Source organism: Heterodontus francisci, unplaced genomic scaffold (genome assembly GCF_036365525.1).
Source record: "Heterodontus francisci isolate sHetFra1 unplaced genomic scaffold, sHetFra1.hap1 HAP1_SCAFFOLD_888, whole genome shotgun sequence".
NCBI classification, from domain to species: domain Eukaryota; kingdom Metazoa; phylum Chordata; class Chondrichthyes; order Heterodontiformes; family Heterodontidae; genus Heterodontus; species Heterodontus francisci.
In genome coordinates, this window is record NW_027140571.1 from 233,408 (window position 1) to 255,133 (window position 21,726).

Here is a 21,726-nt window from a genome sequence, read left to right on the forward strand (position 1 = left end):
CATCAGTTACATTTACAATAGAAACGCCAAGAGTGAACAAGATCAATACAATAATATAGAACATGTAAACGACGCCACTCAGAATTGTATCAACCCGTCCAGTATGAGTACAGATTTCAGCTTTATTCCCGAGAGTGGTCTTACTAAGGAAATGTCATTGACATTGAAATGATTGTGTTTCATCCACCACATTATTTACATCAGAGTCAAAGCTGCTGATGTAATGTGTTTGTTCAGGTGAGTGTAACTAATAGCAATGATCAGGGGTATAACTGTGTCAGTGGAGAATTAGTCCCTGTATAAATCAGGACCCATTTGGAATGAATCAGGTCAGAGTGCCTGCTGGAGCTCTGGGTTCCAAGCTAACAGAAGTCTCTGCTTCTTGAAGAAATGGGATATCCAGTAATGGTTCAGATAGAACGCATTTATTATCCTAAACTTGCAGCAATCGGAGTTCCTGGTAAGCCAGTATCTCAGCTGTTAATGGTGTAAATCGATGTTAACTGTGCTGCTGTACTTGGTATTTTTTCTCACTGTGATTTGCACAGCCACCTGTTCCTTTCCAGCAATTTACTGATGGATTCTCCTCATTGTCTACCCTTTCAGTCTTGCAGGAGTTGTTTGATGTCTTTAATGGTATTGGTTTCAGTAACATCAGAACATTACAGCACAGTACATGCCCTTCAGCCCTCGATGTTGCGCCGACCTGTGAAACCACCTGACCTACACTATTCCATTTTCATCCATATGTCTATCCAATGACCACTTAAATGCCCTTAAAGTTAACCTTGTAATTGTTATTGGAGTGTTTTATGTATTGACTGCATTCAAATCAAGCGGCTTGGTTAGGATCAAGAATCACATCATCAATTGCTTTTAACGGTTTCACGATGTGAACATCACTGGTCCTGGAATATCTTTCTTATCTTTTTTCCGTTGATTGATCATGAGACATCTCACAGTCTCAGTGTTCCAGGGGACAACACAAAGTCCTCCCTCTCCAACAGCATGGCTCAGTTTATCTGGGATGACAATCTATTTATTGGTTATCACTGTTATCAAATATTATTTCATTCTGTGTGTATCTGATGCTGCTTCAGAGGTCTGGCTACTGAACTGAGATTGCGGCTGACACTTTCACATCCCCTTCTCTGCTTCACTGTGGAACGTTCACCGTACTGGATTACATTGTAAAATAGAAAGTATTGATGTGATGTTTTATTGGTTTACTCGATATCATTTGGGATCAGGAGTTTCCCACGTATCTGTACATTATCAGCTGCAGCGCTGATGTTGGTGGTTTATTAATTAACAATCCCACATTCAAACAGATTACTTTATAATTCCAGGAGAAGGAATTTCAATGATGGTGAGATTTGTCTGTAAGAAGCTTTCGATCCTGTTTATTCCATGCATTGTGGATGAAGTGAAGAGTGTAGGTGAATAGGTGGAGTCTTGGGTGTCCTGTAGATACATTAAATTGATCACTGAGGTTTCACCATTGAACAAACTGACTCTGAAAATAGCATCATTGAACATGGGGCAGGTGAAAAGAACACAGGCACAGAATGTTAGGAATAAATCTTGAGTGAAAAGTAGCATTAGGTAACAGTTTGCTGGGTGTCAGTACTCCAGAGTGATGGGGAGGAGGGAAGGAACAGGTAGAAAGAAACCGAGGGCAGAAGATAAGCAGAAGTAAAGAGAAAGCAGCAGCCGTGTAAATAATTCACTATCATAAAGTGCTGGAATGTCCTGAACAATTAGTGAGAGAAACTGTGAGTTGAAGTTGTGTGCTGTCAGATTGTGTTCATTTTCCTGTTGGACTTGATCCTCTGTGTTGATTTCTGTCAGGTCCTCGTTTTGTTTTGCAGAGCATTCCTATTCCTTACATAGTGACTGAATAAACAGGAGGACCATGGGATTGCTGGGTAAGGGAAAACCATTTATTTGGGCAGTTTTAAAATCATTTTTTTTTTGCGAGGAGCAGCTTTGACAGAAGGAGGTGCGGAGCGAACTTACAGCTGAGCAGTCAATTTCAGTGTAAGTTACAAGTTAATCCCCTTTTGTTTCGGAGGACCAGGGGACTGCTGGGTAAGGGAAAACTATTTATTTGGACAGTGGCAGTACCCGAGACACTACACGTGTACTGTCTCCCACCCACCCTCCTCCTCTAACCAAAAAAAAGGACTCTGGTGTGTTGATAAGGTAAGATTTTTATTTAAAAAGATTCAGTCCGTCGGATTGCTAAGCGAACACGTTTTGACTTTTATTTGTTTGGTTTTTCAGTAGACTTGTTGGGAATCTAGAATAGTAGGAATGGAGGTTAAGGCAGTTGTATGTTCCTCCTGCAGAATGTGGGAGGTAAGGGTCACCAAGAGTGTCCCTGCTGACTGCATCTGCGGGAAGTGCACCCAACTCCAGCTCCTCGCAGACCGCGTTTGGGAACTGGAGCTGGAGCTGGATGAACTTCGGATCATTCAGGAGGCGGAGGGGATTATTGACAGGAGTTATAGGGAGGCAGTCACACCTCAGGTATAAGAAGTAGGTAGATGGGTTACCGTCAGGGGAAGTAGAGGGAACCAGCAGCCAGTGCAGGGATCCCCTGTGGCCGTTTCCCTCAACAACAGGTATACCGTTTTGGATACTGTTGCGGGGGGCGACTTACCAGGGGTAAGCAATGGGGTGCAGGTCTCTGGCACAGAATCTGTCCCTGTTGCTCAGAAGGGAAAGGGGAAGAGGAGCAGAGCATTAGTCATTGGGGACCCAATAGTTAGGGGAACAGATCGGAGGTTCTGTGGGAACGAGGGAGACTCACGGTTGGTGTGTTGCCTCCCAGGTGCCAGGGTACATGATGTCTCGGATCGTGTTTTTGGGATCCTTAAGGGGGAGGGGGAGCAGCCCCAAGTCGTGGTCCACATCGGCACCAACGACATAGGTAAGAAGAGAGATGGGGATTTAAGGCAGAAATTCAGGGAGCTAGGGTGGAAGCTTAGAGCGAGAACAAACAGAGTTGTTATCTTTGGGTTGTTGCCCGTGCCACGTGTTAGCGAAGAGAGGAATAGGGAGAGAGAGGAGGTGAACACGTGGCTGCAGGGATGGTGTAGGAGGGAGGGTTTTTGTTTCCTGGATAATTGGGGCTCTTTCTGGGGTAGGTGGGACCTCTACAAACAGGATGGTCTTCACCTGAACCAGAGGGCTACCAATATCCTGGTGGGGGAGATTTGTTAGTGCTCTTCGGGGGGGTTTAAACTAAATCAGCAGGGGAATGGGAACCTAAATTGTAGTTCCAGTGTACAGGCTGTTGAGAGTAGTGAGGTAGGGGATAAGGTTACAGGGACGAAAGAGAGCACTGGCAAGCAAGAACTTGGTTTAAAGTGTGTCTACTTCAACGCCAGGAGCATCCGGAATAAGGTGGGTGAGCTTGCAGCATGGGATGGTACCTGGGATCCTGATGTTGTGGCCATTTCGGAGACATGGGTAGAGCAGGGGCAGGAATGGATGTTGCAGGTTCCGGGATTTAGATGTTTCAGTAAGAACAGAGAAGAGGGTAAAAGAGAGGGGGGTGTGGCATTGTTAATCAAGGAAAGTATTACAGTGGCAGAAAGGACGTTTGAGGACTCGTCTACTGAGGTAGTATGGGCCGAGGTTAGAAACAGGAGAGGAGATGTCACCCTGTTGGGAGTCTTCTATAGACCTCCGAATAGTTCCAGAGATGTAGAGGAAAGGATAGCGAAGATGATTCTCGACAGGTGCGAGAGTAACAGGGTAGTGGTTATGGGGGACTTTAACTTTCCAAATATTGACTGGAAATACTATAGTTCGAGTACTTTAGATGGGTCTGTTTTTGTCCAGTGTGTGCAGGAGGGTTTTCTGACACAATATGTTGACAGGCCAACTTTAGGATGTGTAGGATGGGGAAGGAAACTGCAGGGGATGGGCACAAATGAAATGTGGAGCTTATTCAAGGAGCAGCCAATGCGTATCCTTGATAAGTATGTACCTGTCAGGCAGGGAGGAAGTTGTCGAGCGAGGGAGCCGTGGTTTACTAAAGAGGTTGAAGCGCTTGTCAAGAGGAAGAAGGCGGCTTATGTTAGGATGAGACGTGAAGGCTCAGTTAGGGCGCTTGAGAGCTACAAGCTATCCAGGAAGGATCTAAAGGGAGGGCTAAGAAGAGCAAGGAGAGGACACGAGAAGTCATTGGCGGATAGGATCAAAGAAAACCCTAAGGCTTTCTGTAGGTATATCAGGAATAAAAGAATGACTAGAGTTAGAATAGGGCCAATCAAGGATAGTAGTGGGAAGTTGTGTGTGGAATCGGAGGAGATAGGGGAAACGTTAAATGAATATTTTTCGTCAGTATTTACAGTAGAGAAAGAAAATGTTGTCGAAGAGATTACTGAGATACAGCCTACTAGGCTAGATGGGATTGAGATTCACAAGGAGGAGGTGTTAGCAATTTTGGAAAGTGTGAAAATAGATAAGGCCCCTGGGCCAGATGGGATTTATCCTAGGATTCTCTGGGAAGCCAGGGAGGAGATTGCAGAGCCGTTGTTGTTGATCTTTATGTCGTCATTGTCGACAGGAGTAGTGCCGGAAGACTGGAGGATAGCAAATGTTGTCCCCTTGTTCAAGAAGGGGAGTAGAGACAGCCCTGGTAATTATAGATCTGTGAGCCTTACTTCGGTTGTGGGTAAAATGTTGGAAAAGGTTATAAGAGATAGGATTTATAATCATCTTGAAAAGAATAGGTTCATTTGCGATAGTCAGCACGGTTTTGTGAAAGGTAGGTCGTGCCTCACAAACCTTATTGAGTTTTTCGAGAATTTGACCAAACAGGTGGATGAGGGTAAAGCCGTGGATGCGGTGCATATGGATTTCAGTAAGGCGTTTGATAAGGTTCCCCACGGGAGGCTATTGCAGAAAATACGGAAGTATGGGGTTGAAGGTGATTTAGAGCTTTGGATCAGAAATTGGCTAGCTGAAAGAAGACAGAGGGTGGTGGTTGATGGCAAATGTTCATCCTGGAGTTTAGTTACTAGTGGTGCACCGCAAGGTTCTGTTTTGGGGCCACTGCTGTTTGTCATGTTTATAAATGACCTGGAAGAGGGTGTAGAAGGGTGGGTTAGTAAATTTGCGGATGACACGAAGGTCGATGGAGTTGTGGATAGTGTCGAAGTGTGTTGTAGGGTACAGAGGGACATAGATAGGCTGCAGAGCTGGGCTGAGAAATGACAAATGGAGTTTAATGCGGAGAAGTGTGAGGTGATTCACTTTGGAAGGAGTAACAGCAATGCAGAGTACTGGGCTAATGGGAAGATTCTTGGTAGTGTAGATGAGCAGAGAGATCTTGGTGTCAAGGTACATAACTCCCTGAAAGTTGCTACCCTGGTTAAAAGGGCTGTTAAGAAGGCATATGGTGTGTTAACTTTTATTAGTAGGGGGATCGAGTTTCGGCGCCACGAGGTCATGATGCAGCTGTACAAAACTCTGGTGAGGCCGCACCTGGAGTATTGCGTGCAGTTCTGGTCACCGCATTAGAGGAAGCATGTGGAAGCTTTGGAAAGGGTGCAGAGGAGATTTACTAGGATGTTGCCTGGTATGGAGGGAAGGTCTTCCGAGGAAAGGCTGAGGGACTTGGGGTTGTTTTCGTTAGAGAGAAGGAGGAGGAGAGGTGACTTAATAGAGACATACAAGATAATCAGAGGGTTAGATAGGGTGGATAGTGAGAGTCTTTTTCCTCGGATGATGATGGCAAACACGAGGGGACATAGCTTTAAGTTGAGTGGTGAAAGATATAGGACAGATGTCAGAGGTAGTTTCTTTATGCAGAGAGTATTAGGGGCGTGGAACGCCCTGCCTGCAACAGTAGTAGACTCGCCAACTTTAAGGGCATTTAAGTCGTCATTGGATAGACATTTGGATGAAAATGGAATAGTGTAAGTCAGATGGTTTCACAGGTCGGCGCAACATCGAGGGCCGAAGGGCCTGTACTGCGCTGTAATGTTCTAATTCTAAAAATAGAATCAGTTCTTAACTGATGGTAATTCATTATTTAAATACCATATTTTAAAATCTTTGTTTCTGCAGGATTCAAGAAAGAGCAAGGCTGATATCAGAAATGTATTTAAATTTATTTTTAATTGCCTGTACAAATTCAATATATTAACTGTATTGAATAAACAATGAACAGTTCTCCAACAGCAATAACCATAGGGATTATTGTTTGACTCTATTAATTGAGTTGTACTACTGGGATCTATAGATTAGATTTTCTCAAACACTCTGCTGCGGTCTCGCCCTGTGAATATCAGACTCTCCTCTCACTGTGATGAATCCTTTGTCTCCTCATCCATTGCTTCAGTTTATCCACTTTCCCAAACCATCTGCTCCTGCCTTCTCTCCAGCTCCAACATGACCTTTTCCTTCTCTCCCTCCAAATCTCACTCACTGGCTGCACCTCCATCTGCCTCGTCAAAGCTGACAGGAATACAGGGACCTAGGACCAGGAGGAGGCAATTCAGCCCTTCATGTCTGCTCTGCAATTCTAAAACATGGCTTGCACGAGCACTCAAGCTCAGCATTGCAGTTTGCAGCCTTTTCCCAATTGATAACAGTCCGTGTCGGTTCTCTAAACAGTGAGCAACAAACCAGCTACATATCTCACCCCAAACCTTCCCAACCAGAAGTCTGGAGACAAATTCCCAATTAACCCATTGGATTCCATCTCCGTGAAACCCCTTCTCATTTTTCTACTGGCACTGCATCTTCACTCAGTCCATCCCGTAGATCCGTTGCTGACTTTGTTCATTTTCTGGATCAATTTCCCAATTCATTATTAATAATTGTTTTCAAACATTTCACTGTGACAAAGCCCTGTCCAGGTCATTGAATCAGTTTTCACTGCTCGATGCTGCAACAAAGCTGGAAATTTCAGCCCAGATCCTGTTAAACTGCTGCTTTGTCGCCAGGTCAGATCAGTAATTTCTCTGCTTCCTTTTCTCTCTCTTTCAGTTAACTTGGTGGCGATTATGATCCTCTCCCGAGGAATGTGCGGTCTCTCCAAATGTATCACTATCTACCTGTTGGGAATGGCAGTGGGTGATCTCCTGGTCGTTATTACTGATCCTATGTTGAGTTGGATTGTTTTGATGTATTTTCCAGATTCATTCCTAAACATTACCCCCGTGTGTTCTCTCATTATCTTTCTGCGGTCTGCAGCCACATGTGTTTCTGTCTGGCTCACAGTCACTTTCACCTTTGATCGATATATGGCCATTTGTTGTGAGAAGCTGCAAATAAAATATTGCAGCGAGAAAACAGCTGCTGTGGTTGTAGGAACAGTGAGGGTGCTGGGTTGTTTAGAGTCTCTGCCCTGGTACTTTACACGGGAACAACGTTACATTTTTGATAATGTCCCCATGGGTTGTGTTACTAAACTGAGCTTCTTTACTTCCCCCATATGGTGGGCATTTGAATTGTTTAACTACATTTTAACCCCTTGTAGCCCTGTCTTTCTAATTTTGCTGTTCAATGTTCTGACTGTTAGACGGATTTTATTCTCCAATAAAGTCCGCAGTGGATTCCGAGGTCACAGCAATGGGGAGAATCACAAGGACGCAGAGATGGAGAATCGCAGAAAATCAATTATTTTACTCTTCAGTATATCCGGCTGTTTTATACTGTTATGGGTGACCAGGGTTGTGTATAACATTTATAGGCGAATTGCAGATATTCAGTATTATTCTTCCTATACTGACCCTCGCTACATCACAGATCACACATCAGCAATGCTGCAGGTTCTCAGTTCCTGCACCAACACGTGTATTTACGCTGTGACCCAGACAAAATTCAGACAGGAGCTGAAGAACGCGGTGAAACACCCTTTCAATCTCATTGTCAAATTATTAAAATCATCGAAAGAGCTGAATTGATTCAAATACTGGATCTAAATCCCATTTCACATTCCATTTACTACACTCCCCACAGGACGGAAAGTACATTTTATAACCAGAGCACTGAGCACTGAAATGAGTTTAAATTTGATTCTGAGATTATATGTTATTGATATTCTGACCGATTAAAGCGGGACTTCCTCTGTAAAAGGTTTGTTTTTATTTATTTTATTGAGAGATACAGCACTGAAACATGCCCTTCGGCCCACCGAGTCTGTGCCGACCATCAAACAACCATTCATACTAATCTTACATTAATCCCATAGTCCTACCCCATCCCCACCTTCCCTCAATTCCCCGAACACCTGCCTACTCTAGGGCCAATTTATAAAGGCCAATTTACCAATCAACCTGCAAGTCTTTGGCTGTGGGAGAAAACCAAAGCACCCGGCGAAAACCCACGCGGTCACATGGAGAAATTGCAAACTGTGCACTGTCGAACCTGGGTCACTGGAGCTGTGAGGCTTCTGTGATAACCACTGCTCCACTGTGCTGCCCTAAGTGGTCCTGAATTAATTCTCAAAGGGGCGTCATTGCAAATCTCAGCTGGATTCAACTAAATCCACCCGAGACCCACAGCAAAATGGACAAAGTTGCAAATCAAAGTGGTTGTGAGATGGTGATAGGGGCAGAAATTGCAGCGAGGCAGGGACACCAACAGATCGAGATTGTGAGAGGAGGACAGTAACTGCAACGAGGCAGGGACACCAACAGATGGAGATGCTGAGCCATTGCTGATGGGAGATAGTATGTTCCTGAGAGTTTGAAAGTTTCTGCAATTTTGAGGAATTTACTTTATGTAAACTTGAGATGCTTCATAAAATAATTTCAATACAACCTGTGTTAAATGTCTATTTTTCTACTATGTGAACACTTAGAACATAGAACATAGAACATTACAGTGTAGTACAGGCCCTTCGGCCCTCGATTTGCGCCGACCTGTGAAACCATCTGACCTAAACTATTCAATTTTCATCCATACGTCTATCCAATGACCACTTAAATGCCCTGAAAGCTGGCGAGTCTACTACTGTTGCAGGCAGGACGTTCCACGCCCCTACTACTCTCTGAGTAAAGAAACTATCTCTGACATCTGTCCTATATCCATCACCCCTCAACTTAAAGCTATGTCCCCTCGTGTTTTCCATCACCATCCGAGGAAAAAGACTCTCACTTTCCACCCTATCTAACCCTCTGATTATCTTATATGTCTCTATTAAGTCACCTCTCCTCCTCCTTCTCTCTAACGAAAACAATCTCAAGTCCCTCAGCCTTTCCTCGGAAGACCTTACCTCCATACCAGGCAACATCCTAGTAAATCTCCTCTGCACTAAACTTGTTCCTGTTTGGAAAACTATTTTGAGTGATTAAAGGTAGTGCCTGTATAAAACAACAGCATCAAGTAAAACTCAAACAATCAGTTGCAACGACAAACTCTCTCAATAAGTTGTGTTGAGTTTTGGATCACTGATGTTATGATATGTTTCTTTGTCACTACTCTTTCTATGCTGGCATCTTCTCTACTATAACTAAGAGTAATTGATCCAATTGTCTTTTGAAAGTTAATATTGAATCTGCTTTCAGAAACCTGTCAGACAGAGAATTCCAGACCATAACAACACCCCGCCTATTTGTTTCTCCCCGCTGCTAGTGTAAGCAGTCTCTCCGCATGTCTCCAAACTGAGGGAAATATTTCGAATACAAATTATTTCTCCAGGCAGCAGCTGTAGAGGAGCTAGAATCTCCTGAATTTAGACAAGTGATGAACAAAAATCCCTCTGTATGTCCCAGGAGAGCAGAAGAAAGAAATAGTCAGGAATCAAAGGGAAAGAAGTGACACTTTATTGCAGATTCAAAGTCTCTTTATTAGAATGTGGAGGTCGTTATCGTTGAACTTTATATAAACTGGAGGTGAAAAGTGGAAGACCTTTGAGACAATTTGTGTTAGATGGACATTTTCCAGCTTTGTAAACCCTCATAACATTAAACTGGTAAATGTTAAGAAAGTTATTTTTTTTTGTTTCGAATGATTTCAGATGACTGCATAAATGTAGCAGAATGAAATAAATTACAAACAATCATTGACAAAAAGTACTGTAAATCTCTTCCCTCGCTTCCCGAAAAATCCTGGGGTATATTCCGTCTGGCCCCGGGGACGTATCTGTCCTCATATCATTCAAAATTTCCATCACATCCTCCCTCTTAACCTCAACCTGTTCGAGCATATCAGCCTGTTCCACGCTGTCCTCACAAACGACCCTCTCACTAGTGAATACTGAAGCAAAGTATTCATTTAGGACCTACCCTACCTCCTCCGACTCCAGACACAAGTTCCCTCCACTATCCCTGATCGGCCTTACCCTCACCCTGGCCATCCTCTTGTTCCTCACATAATTGTAGAACGTCTTAGGATTTTCCTTAATACTACCCGCCAAGGCTTTTTCATGTCCCCTTCTAGCTCTCCTAAGTCCTTTCATCAGTTCCTTCCTGGCTACCTTGTAACCCTCCAGAGCCCTGTCTGATCCTTGCTTCCTTAACTTTAAGTAAGCTTCCTTCTTCCTCTTGACCAGCTGTTCCACATCTCTTGCCATCCAAGGTTCCTTCACCCTACCATCCCTTCCCTGCCTCATCGGGACAAACCTATCCAGCAGTCGCAGCAAGTGCTGCCGAAACAACCTCTACATTCCTGTCGTGCATTTCCCTGAGAACATCTGTTCCCAATTTATGCTCCCCAGTTCCTACCAAAAAGCATTGTAATTCCCCCTCCCCCAATTAAATATTTTCCCATCCCGTCTGCTCCTGTCGCTCTCCATGACTATAGTAAAAGTCAGGGAGTTGTGATCACTATCACCAAAATGCTCTCCCACCGAGAGATCTGCCACCTGGCCTGGTTCGTTGCCAAGCACCAAGTCCAACATAGTCTCTCCTCTAGTCGGCCTATCTACATATTGAGTCAGGGAACCTTCCTGGACACACCTGACAAAAACTGCTCCATCCAAACTATTTGCACTAAGGAGGTTCCAATCAATATTAGGGAAGTTGAAGTCACCCATGACAACAACTCTGATACTTCTGCACCTTTCCAAAATCTGCCTCCCAATCTGTTCCTCCATGTCTCTGTTTGCTATTGGGGAGTCTATAGAAAACTCCCAACAAAGTGACTGCCCCTTTTCTGTTTCTGACTTCCACCCATAATGACTCAGTAGACAAACCCTCCTCGAAGACCTCCCTTTCTGCAGCGGTGGTACTATCCCTGATTAACAGTGCCACTCCCCCACCTCTTTTACCTCCCTCCCTATTCCTTTTGAAACATCTAAACCCCGGAACATCCAACATCCATTCCTGCCCCTGAGATATCCACGGCTCCGTAAAGGCCACAACATCGTAGCTCCAAATACTGATCCATGCTGTAAGTTCATCACCCTTATTCCTGACACTTCCTGCGTTAAAGTAGACACACTTCAACCCATCATACTGGCTGCAACCGTGCCCTGTCAACTGTCTAACCTTCCTCATAGACTCTGTGCACTCTGTATCTGCCTGTTCAACAGCTACCCCATCCACTGATGCGTGGCTCCGCTTCCCATCCCCCTGCCAAACTAGTTTAAACCCTCCTGAGAGCTCTAGCAAACCTCCCGCCCAGGATATTGGTGCCCCTCCAGTTCAGATGCAACCCGTCCTTCTCGTACAGGTCCCACCTTCCCCAGAAGGTATCCCAATGATCCACATATCTGAATCCCTCCCTCCGACACCAGTTCTGCAGCCACGTGTTCAGCTGCACTCGCTCTCTGTTTCTAGCCTCACTAGCATTATGGCGGCTCAGTGGCGCAGTGGTTAGCACTGCAGCCTCACAGCTCCAGGGGCCCGGGTTCGATTCTAGGTACTGCCTGTGTGGAGCTTGCAAGTTCTCCCTGTGTCTGCGTGGGTTTTCTCCGGGTGCTCCGGTTTCCTCCCACAAGCCAAAAGACTTGCAGGTTGATGGGTAAATTGGCCATTATAAAAATTGTCACTAGTATAGGTAGGTGGTAGGGAAAGATAGGGACAGGTGGGGATGTTTGGTAGGAATATGGGATTAGTGTAGGATTAGTATAAATGGGTGGCTGATGTTCGGCACAGACTCGGTGGGCCGAAGGGCCTGTTTCAGTGCTGTATCTCTAATCTAATCTAAAAGCACGTGGCACCGGTAACAATCCTGAGATTACTACTCTGCTCGTCCTGCCTTTCAGCTTCCAACCTATCTCCCTGCTTTCGCTTTTCAGGTCCTCATCCATTATCCTAGGTATGTCATTGGTACCGATATGTACCACGACCTCTGCTTTCTCCCCCTCCCCCTTAAGAATCCTATCGACTCGATCCGCGACATCCCTGACCCTGGCATCCGGGAGGCAACATACCATCCGGGAGTCTCGTTCGCGACCACAGAATCTCCTGTCTGTTCCTCTAACCATTGAATCTCCTATTACTATCACTTTCCTATTCTCCCCCCTTCCCTTCTGAGCCACTGTGCCAGGCTCAGTGGCAGAGACCTGGCCACTGTGGCTTTGCTCTGGTAGGTCGTCCTCCCCAACCGTATCCAAAACGGTATACGTATTATTGAGTGGAACGGCCAAAGGGTTTCCCTGCACTTTGTGCATATTCCCTTTCCCTCCCCTGATGGTAACCCAGCTACCTTTATCCTGTAGCTTAGGTGTCACTACTTCCCTATAACTACTCGCTATCAACCCCTCTGCATCCTGAATGAGCCGAAGTTCATCGTGCTCCAGTTCCCTAAAGCGGTCTGCGGGGAGCTGGAGTTGGGTGCACTTCTCACAGGTGAAGTCAGCAGGGACACAAGTGGTGACCCTTACCTCCCACATCCTGCAAGAGGAGCATGCAACTGCCAGAGCTTCCATCCCCTCCGCACTAAATTGACAATAGAGATTTAAAAAAAAGGAAAACCTTACCTTACCAAACCTTCCACTCAAGAGTCCTTTTTTTTTAGGTTAGAGAAGGAGGATGGGTGGGAGACACTTCACTTGTAGTGTTTCGGGTTTAGCCACTGCCAAAATATATAGGATTTACTTACCCAGCAGTCCCCTGGTATGCGGAAACAAAAGGTAATTTACTTTAAGCTGAAACTCACCTTCCCAGCTGATAACTCCTTTGTGATCTTTGTGTTTGTCCCACAGATTCTTGTTAATGTGATCTTCCTGTGTCTCCTTAATAATGTCCGGTCAATTCATTACTGACCCTTTGTGAGCTTTGTTCATATACGGCCCCTTTGCTGTGCTTCGATAATAAAAGTGGATTTAACGCAAATATATCTGTTCTCAGTCATTTGTTCAAGTTTGAACTCAGAAATAATAATTACATTATCCAGAAACCCCGGTGGTGCAGGAACCCTCATTCTCACTCACACCTAACACGAAAAATCTACTCTCCAAGGTCATCTCTCACGAATAGGGATAAATCGAGAACCAATGATACTGTATCATTATGAAGATTAACCTGACATGTTGCCCGGTTGCAGAATGCTGAGAGTGAAGCTTTCTACCCGTGTCTAAAAGGACACAGTAAACACGAATAAATGCCGCATTCTAAAAGCAAATCTGGAACTTGTGACAAAATGTGGGATAATACAATGAAAAATACAGTAAAATATTAGCCATAAAACAAAATTGCTTAGAAATGCAATCTTCTGTACGGAAGCCGTTTTGTATTTTACAAATATATTGGCGGGCATTTCAAACATGGCCTCGGGAGCCAAAGCTAACCACGGCAAGAGCGAGGCCATGTTCTTTGGGAACTGGACTAACCGATCCTTTGTCCCATTCACCATCAGGTCAGATTACCTGATGATGCTGGGGATATGATTCGGAAGGACAGGGGCGTGCACCAAAACCTGGGAGGAGCGAGTAGCCAGGGTACAACAGAAGCTGAGCATGTGGGAGCGGCAACCTCTCTCCATTGTAGGTAAGAACCTGGTCATCAGGTGCGAGGCGCTCACGTTGTTGCTGTATGTTGCGCATCTGGCCGATACACCACTCCTGTGCTGTGGCGGTCACCTGAGCCATTTTCCGCTTCAACTTGGGATCCAAAATGGACCGGGTCCGGTGGAACATGATGTTCAAATCTCTGGACAAGGGCAGGAAAAACGTACCCAACATCGCCCTCATCCTGATGACTACCTTCGTGTGCGGCTGCATCAAGCTGTGTGTAGACCTCCAGTACGCAAACTTCAAGTGTCACTACGTGCTGAGGTTCTCTCTGTCCTTGGTTTTGCGAAGAAATTGCCTGGTCACATTGCCGTAGAACGCTCCATCCAGTTGGACTGTGCCGTACCATCTATCCTTCGTGGAATATTTTCTGGGGAAAAACACCTTTGACCACCAATCCATCAGGCAGTGGTCTGTACGAAATATCCTCAAGGCCCTACTGGAAAATGAGACGGTGGATCATCTCGGATGGGTCCCCGAGCAGACTGCTAAAGTCATTTGGCAGAATGCCTCATCCCTGGAACTTTCAAACAAGCACCAAGATGTAGCTTGGCTTGTGGTAAGAAGAGCCCTCCCCGTTATATCCTTCCTGAACGCCTGAAGGCTCACCCCCTCCGCACAATGCCCCGGCAGTGGCTGTGGTGAAGAGACGGTGGTCCACCTGTTTCTGGAATGTGTCTTTGCAAAGCAGGTGTGGAAAGAGATGCAGTGGTTTTTGTCGAGGTTCATCCCAAGCAGCTCTGTAACACAGGAGTCTGTCCTCTACGGGCTGTTGCCAGAAAAACACCGTGTTCAACATCAACTGCTGCTGGAGGACTATCAAATCGGTGAAAGACGCCTTTTGGTCTGCCCGAAACTTCCTGGTCTTCCAAAGGTCGAGGACTAGGCGCTGAGGGATGCACTAAAGCTTGTGGCAGCCGCAGCAAAGTCTCAATGGGGAAAGACCACTGTGTAAGGTCCCCCCACCATGCTGAAATGAGGGGCTGGATCCATGGAAAACGCCTCGAACTGTATCTGGAAACATTTTGTTTGCTGTAAAATGTACGTGGCATGAAAAATTAAATGGAAGGGTTGTGAGGCAACTCACTCCTGCATTGAAGGAAACTGATCTCCTTTGCACTCTTTGTATTTTTTGACTTGGTGCTGTTTGGAACTGTTTTGTAACGTATTTTTGTACAGATTTTTATGAATAATGTATATTTTCGAAATTTAAAAAAGGCCAGAACCAAGCAGACAGCGTGCAAACCGAACGCAAGGAAAGCTCTCCGCAAGCAGCTGACTGCCAAAGCGGCCCGCAAGAGCGTTCCAGCCACGGGCAGAGTGAAGAAGCCTCACCGTTACAGACCCGGCACTGTGGCTCTGCGGGAGATCCGTCGCCAACAGAAATCCAATCAGTTGCTCATCCGTAAACTGCCCTTCCAGCGCCTGGTGCGGGCGATCGCGCAGACTTCAAGACAGACCTGCGCTTCCACAGCTCAGCCGTCATGGCCCTGCAGGAGGCCAGCCAGGCTTACCTGGTGGGACTCTTTGAGGACACCAACCTGTGCGCCATCCACGCCAAGCGAGTCACCATCATGCCCAAAGACATCCAGTTGGCCCGCCGCATTGAGTTTGGCATCAAGTACCACAACGGCTCTTTGAAGAGCCAACAAATCGGCAAAACAAAGAGCTGCGATATCTACAGCAGATAAATGTGGTCTAGAGCAGCGATACCAATGTGCACAGATGATTTTATTAGAGGGGCTATCATTTTAGGACTCACCAAAAGCTTTATTGTGCACAAACGGTAAAATTGTTAAAATGACTGACAAATATTTTTGATAATATATGACTAAGGGAAAGAGTAGGCAGGGAGCAGATGATGAAAGCAAAGGGACTGGTGGTCTGAGGTGTATTTATTTTAATGCAAGAAGTGTAGTAGGTAAGGCAGATGAACTTAGGGCTTGGATTAGTACCTGGGAGTATGATGTTATTGCTATTACTGAGACTTGGTTAAGGGAAGGGCATGATTGGCAACTAAATATCCCAGGATACCGATCCTTCAGGTGGGATAGAGAGGGAGGTAAAAGGGGTGGAGGAGTTGCATTACTGGTCAAAGAAGATATCACAGCTGTGCTGAAGGAAGGCACTATGGAGGACACGAGCTGTGAGGCAATATGGGCAGAACTCAGAAATAGGAAGGGTGCGGTAACAATGTTGGGGCTGTACTACAGTCCTCCCAACAGCGAGCGTGAGATAGAGGTACAAATATGTAAACAGATTATGGAAAGCTGTAGGAGCAACAGGGTGGTGATGATAGGAGATTTTAATTTTCCCAACATTGACTGGGATTCACTTAGTGTTAGAGGTCTGGATGGAGCAGAATTTGTAAGGAGCATCCAGGAGGGTTTTCTAGAGCAGTATGTAAACAGTCCAACTCGGGAAGGGGCCATACTGGACCTGGTGTTGGGAAATGAGCCGGGCCAGGTGGTTGACGTTTCAGTGGGGGACTACTTTGGGAATAGTGATCACAATTCCGTAAGTTTTAGAATACTCATGGACAAAGACGAGAGTGGTCCTAAAGGAAGAGTGCTAAATTGGGGGAAGGCCAACTATACCAAAATTCGGCAGGAGCTGGGGAATGTAGATTGGGAGCAGCTGTTTGAAGGGAAATCCACATTTGATATGTGGGAGGCTTTTAAAGAGAGGTTGATTAGCGTGCAGGAGAGACATGTTCCTGTGAAAATGAGGGGTAGAAATGGCAAGATTAGGGAACCATGGATGACAGGTGAAATTGTGAGACTAGCTAAGAGGAAAAAGGAAGCATACATAAGGTCTAGGCGGCTGAAGAAAGACGAAGCTTTGAAAGAATATCGGGATTTTAGGCACAATCTGAAACGAGGAATTAAGAGGGCTAAAAGTGGTCATGAAATATCTTTAGCAAACAGGGTTAAGGAAAATCCCAAAGCCTTTATTCATATATAAGAAGCAAGAGGGTAACTAGAGAAAGGATTGACCCACTCAAGCACAAAGGAGGAAACTTATGCGTGGAGTCAGAGAAAATGGGTGAGATTCTAAACGAGTACTTTGCATCGGTATTCACCGAGGAGAGGGACATGACGGATGTTGAGGTTAGGGACAGATGTTTGATTAATCTTGGTCGAATCGGCATAAGGAGGGAGGAAGTGTTGGGTATTCTAAAAGGCATTAAGGTGAACAAGTCCCCAGGTCCGGAGGGAATCTATCCCACGTTACTGTGGGAAGCGAGAGAGGTAATAGTTGGGGCCTTAATAGATATCTTTGCAACATCCTTAAACACGGGTGAGGTCCCGGATGACTGGCGAATTGCTAATGTTGTCCCCTTGTTTAAGAAGGGTGACAGGGATAATCCAGGTAATTATAGACCGGTGAGCCTGACGTCAGTGGTATGGAAGCTGCTGGAGAAGATACTGAGGGATAGGATCTACTCCCATCTGGAAGAAAATGGGCTTATCAGTGATAGGCAACATGGTTTTGTGCAGGGAAGGTCATGTCTTACCAACTTAATAGAATTCGTTGAGGAAGTGACAAAGTTGATTGATGAGGGAAGGGCTGTAGATGTCATATGCATGGACTTCAGTAAGGCGTTTGATGAGGTTCCCCATGGTAGGCTGATGGAGAAAGTGAAGGCGCATGGGTTCCAAGGTGTACTAGCTAGATGGATAAAGAACTGGCTGTGCAACAGGAGACAGAGACTAGCAGTGGAAGGGAGTTTCTCAAAATGGAGACGTGTGACCAGTGGTGTTCCACAGGGATCCGTGCTGGGACCACTGTTGTTTGTGATATACATAAATGATTTGGAGGAAAGTATGGGTGGTCTGATTAGCAAGTTTGCAGACGACACTAAGATTGGTGGAGTAGCAGATACTGAATACAGCAGAATATAGATACACTGGAGAGTTGGGCAGAGAAATGGCAGATGGAGTTCAATCAGGGCAAATGCGAGGTGATGCATTTTGGAAGATCCAATTCAAGAGTGAGCTATACAGTAAATGGAAAAGTCCTGGGGAAAATCGATGTACAGAGAGATTTGGGTGTTCAGGTCCATTGTTCCCTGAAGGTGGCAACGCAGGTCAATAGAGTGCTCAAGAAGGCATACGGCATGCTTTCCTTCATCGGACGGGGTATTGAGTACAAGAGTTGGCAGGTCATGTTACAGTTGCATAGGACTTTGGTTCGGCCACATTTGGAATACTGCGTGCAGTTCTGGTCGCCACATTACCAAAAGGATGTGGATGCTTTGGAGAGGGTGCAGAGGAGATTCACCAGGATGTTGCCTGGTATGGAGGGTGCTAGCTATGAAGAGAGGTTGAGTAGATTAGGATTATTTTCATTAGAAAGACGGAGGTTGAGGGGGGACCTGATTGAGGTGTACAAAATCATGAGAGGTATAGACAGGGTGGACAGCAAGAGGCTTTTTCCCAGAGTGGGGGATTCAATTACAAGGGGACACGAGTTCAAAGTGAAAGGGGAAATGTATAGGGGGGATATGCGTGGACATTTCTTGACGCAGAGGGTGGTGGGTGCATGGAACGCTTTGCCAGCGGATGTGGTAGACGCGGGCACGATAGCGTCTTTTAAGATGTTTCTGGACAGATACATGAATGGGCAGGAAGTAAAGAGATACAGACCCTTAGAAAATAGGCGACAGTTTTAGATAGAGGATTTGGATCGGCGTCGGCTTGGAGGGCCGAAGGGCCTGTTCCTGTGCTATAATTTTCTTTGTTCTTTGTTCTTTATATCTCCAGAGCCAAGCAGCTAAATCCCGAATCATACCAACACAAAGCAGCGCTTGCATTATAATATTGCTGTCGCTCAGACAGGCACCTGCACTTTCACAGATAAAGTGGATGGCTCTGAAAAGAGCCTTTGGGCCAGCTGGAGGTATCTGGGGGTTATGCAGTTCTTCCTCTTCTCCCGGGCCGCGTTGCCGGCCAGCTTGAGGATTTCAGCTGTCAGATATTCGAGCACAGCCGCCAAATAGACCGGGGCTCCGGCACCCTCACTCTCAGCATAGAGCCCCTTTCTCGGGAGCCAGTGAACACGGGTTCCCAGGTACTGCAGTCCAGCCCGAGAGGAGAGAGACTTAGCCTTCCCTTCTGCAAGGAAAAGAGCCCTAAATTCTCCAATCTATCTTCACAACTGAATTCCTCATCCCTGGAACCATTCTCGTGAATCTTCTTTGTATTCTCTCCAATGCCCTCACATCTTTCCTCAAGTGAGTTGCCCAGAATTGGACGTAATACTCCAGCTGAGGCCGAATTCGTGTCTTATGCAAGTTCAGCATGACCTCCTATTTCTTGTATTGTAATCCACTATTTATAAAGCCTCGGATGCTGTATGTTTTATTCACCACACTCTCAACCTACCCTGCTACTTTCAAAGACTAATGCACATATACACCTCGGTACCTCTGCTCTTGCACCCCCTTTCGAACAGTACCCTTTATTCTATTTTGTCTCTCTGTGTTCTTCTTACCAAAGTAAATCACCTCACATTTCTCTGCATTGAGCTTCATCTGTCACCTGTCTGCCCATTCCACCAACTTGTCTGTGTCCTTTTGATGTACTACGCTACCCTCATCACAGTTCATAATGCTTCCAAGTTTCATATCATCTGCAAACGTTGAAATTGTGCCCTGTACACCAAGGTCTAGGTCATTAATATATAACAGAAAAAGCAAGGGTCCCAACACTAATCCGTGGCAAAATCACTACCAACCTTCCTCCAGTCCGAAAAAACATTTATTAACCAATATTCTCTGTTTCCTGCTAAATAGCCAATTTCGTATCCACATTGCTACGATACATTTTATTCCATAAGCTACATTTTGCTCACAAGTCTGTTGTGTGGCATTGTATCAAAGGCCAATTGAAAGTCCATGTGCACCACATCAACAGCATTGCCCCAATCAACCATCTATGTTATCTCCTCAAAAGACTTCAGCACGTTAGTTAAACATGATTATCCCTGAAGAAATCCATGCTGGCTTTGCTTAATTCACATTTGACCCTGTGACTACTGATTATGTCCCTAATTATTTTTTCTAGAAGTCTCCCCACCACCGAAGTTAAACTGACTGACCTGCAGTTGCTGGGCTTAACTTTACACTCTTTTTGAACAAGGGTGCAATCATTGCAATTCTCCAGTCCTCTGGCACCACCCCCGAGTCAAAGGAAAACTGGAAAATTATGGGCAAATACTATGATTTCCACCCTTACTTCCCTCAGTATTCTTGGATGCATCTCATCCAGCCCTGGTGCTTTATCCACTTTAAGTACAGACAGCCTATCCAACACTTCTTCCTTATCAATTTTAATTCCCTCTAGTCTCTGTCTTACCTCCACTTTCAACATTACCAAGAATGGAAATGAACCCAGGCAAAGACTGTTACAAAGTAATCATTTAGTACCTCAGCTATGCCCTCTGCCGCTATGTGTAAGAACTTATTTATGGCCCCTAATCGGCCCCACTCCTGCTTTTTCCACCCTTTTACTTTTGATATGCCAATAGAAAACTTTGAGATTTTCTTTAATTCGAGCTGCCTGTCTCTTTTCATGTTTTCTCTTTGCTTTACTGATCTGACTTTTCACTTCCCTTTTGTATCTTCTCTATTCAGTCTGGTTCTCACTAGTATTTGCTACCTGGCATCTGTCATCAGCACACTTTTTCTTGCTTACCTTAATATCTACCTCTTTTGTCATCCAGTGAGCTCTTGATTTGTTTGCCTTACTTTTCCTCGTTGAGGGAATATACCTCGACTGTGCCCAAACTATCTCTTCCTTGAAGGTAGCCCATTGTTTATCTACCAGCTTTTCTGCCATGTTTTGCCTCCAAATTATTCCCCACAGCTCCATTCTTACACCATGGACGCTAGCCTTGCTCCAGTTATTTTGTATTTGTTTTATTTTTACCCTGGATTGTTCTTTGTCCCTTTCCATAGTCAGCCGAAAAATTATGATACAATGATCACTATCCCCTAAATGCTCTCCTACTGATACTTGATCCACTTGGCCCACCTCCTTACCCGCCGCAATTTATCCCCCCCCACCGCAATTTATCCCCCCCGCAATTAATCCCCTCAATTTGACCCCCCCTGCAATTTTTCCCCCTCGCAATTTTTCCCCTGCAATTTAGCCCCCCCGCAATTTATCCCCATCCGTAATGTATCCCCCCGCAATTTATCCCCCCACAATTTATCCCCCCATGTATTCCTCCCCCACAATTTATCACCCCCGCAATTTATACCCCCCACAATTTATCCCCCCCGCAATTTATTCCACCCACACAATTCATCCCCCGCAAATGATCCCTCCCTCCGCAATTTACACCCCCCCCCCACAATCTAGATGCAGAGAGTCACAGAAAGAGAATGAAAATGGAAACTTGTGAGACTCTCGAGCGAGACAGAGATAGAAAGGATGTTCAGAGATACAGAGATAGGGATTTAAAATGTGAAGAAACAGAGCTAGGAACAAGGAGGAAGGTGCAGGGAACAAGTTGCAGCAAGAGATGGAGAGAGGAAAATCTACGGGATTACATTAACTGTTCTGGAGTAGCGCTTCCCAAACGATTTCCTTCGAAACGCCCTCCATCCTCGTCCCTTGTGGTAAATAAATCCACAGACCCCCGAAAACACCAGATCAAAATACTGTGGAAGCTGGAACTCTGAAATAAAAACCATGCTGGAAATACTGAGCATTTCCAGCACTTTGTTTTTCTATCAGCCCCAAAAACACACAGTCTTCTTTTCTGTATCTAGAAATGAACTTGACAACGAC

At 45.3% G+C, this 21,726-nt stretch overlaps 1 protein-coding gene across 1 annotated transcript; it reads left to right on the forward strand.

Moving 5' to 3' along the window:
• The first annotated feature begins 390 nt into the window (after positions 1–390).
• Positions 391–7,931, forward strand: LOC137360181 (probable G-protein coupled receptor 139). The gene is made up of 2 exons (XM_068025732.1): positions 391–479; positions 6,974–7,931. Exons 1-2 carry the CDS (start codon positions 391–393, stop codon positions 7,929–7,931), a joined length of 1,047 nt encoding a protein of 348 aa, XP_067881833.1.
• The last annotated feature ends 13,795 nt before the right edge of the window (positions 7,932–21,726 follow it).

Bases quoted from the DNA above. Each gene is read 5' to 3' on its own strand.
- LOC137360181 (XM_068025732.1), top strand. From the start codon at position 391: ATGGGATATCCAGTAATGGTTCAGATAGAACGCATTTATTATCCTAAA. The intron at 480-6,973 runs GTTAATGGTGTA...TCGCCAGGTCAG, and splicing joins GGTAAGCCAGTATCTCAGCT to ATCAGTAATTTCTCTGCTTC.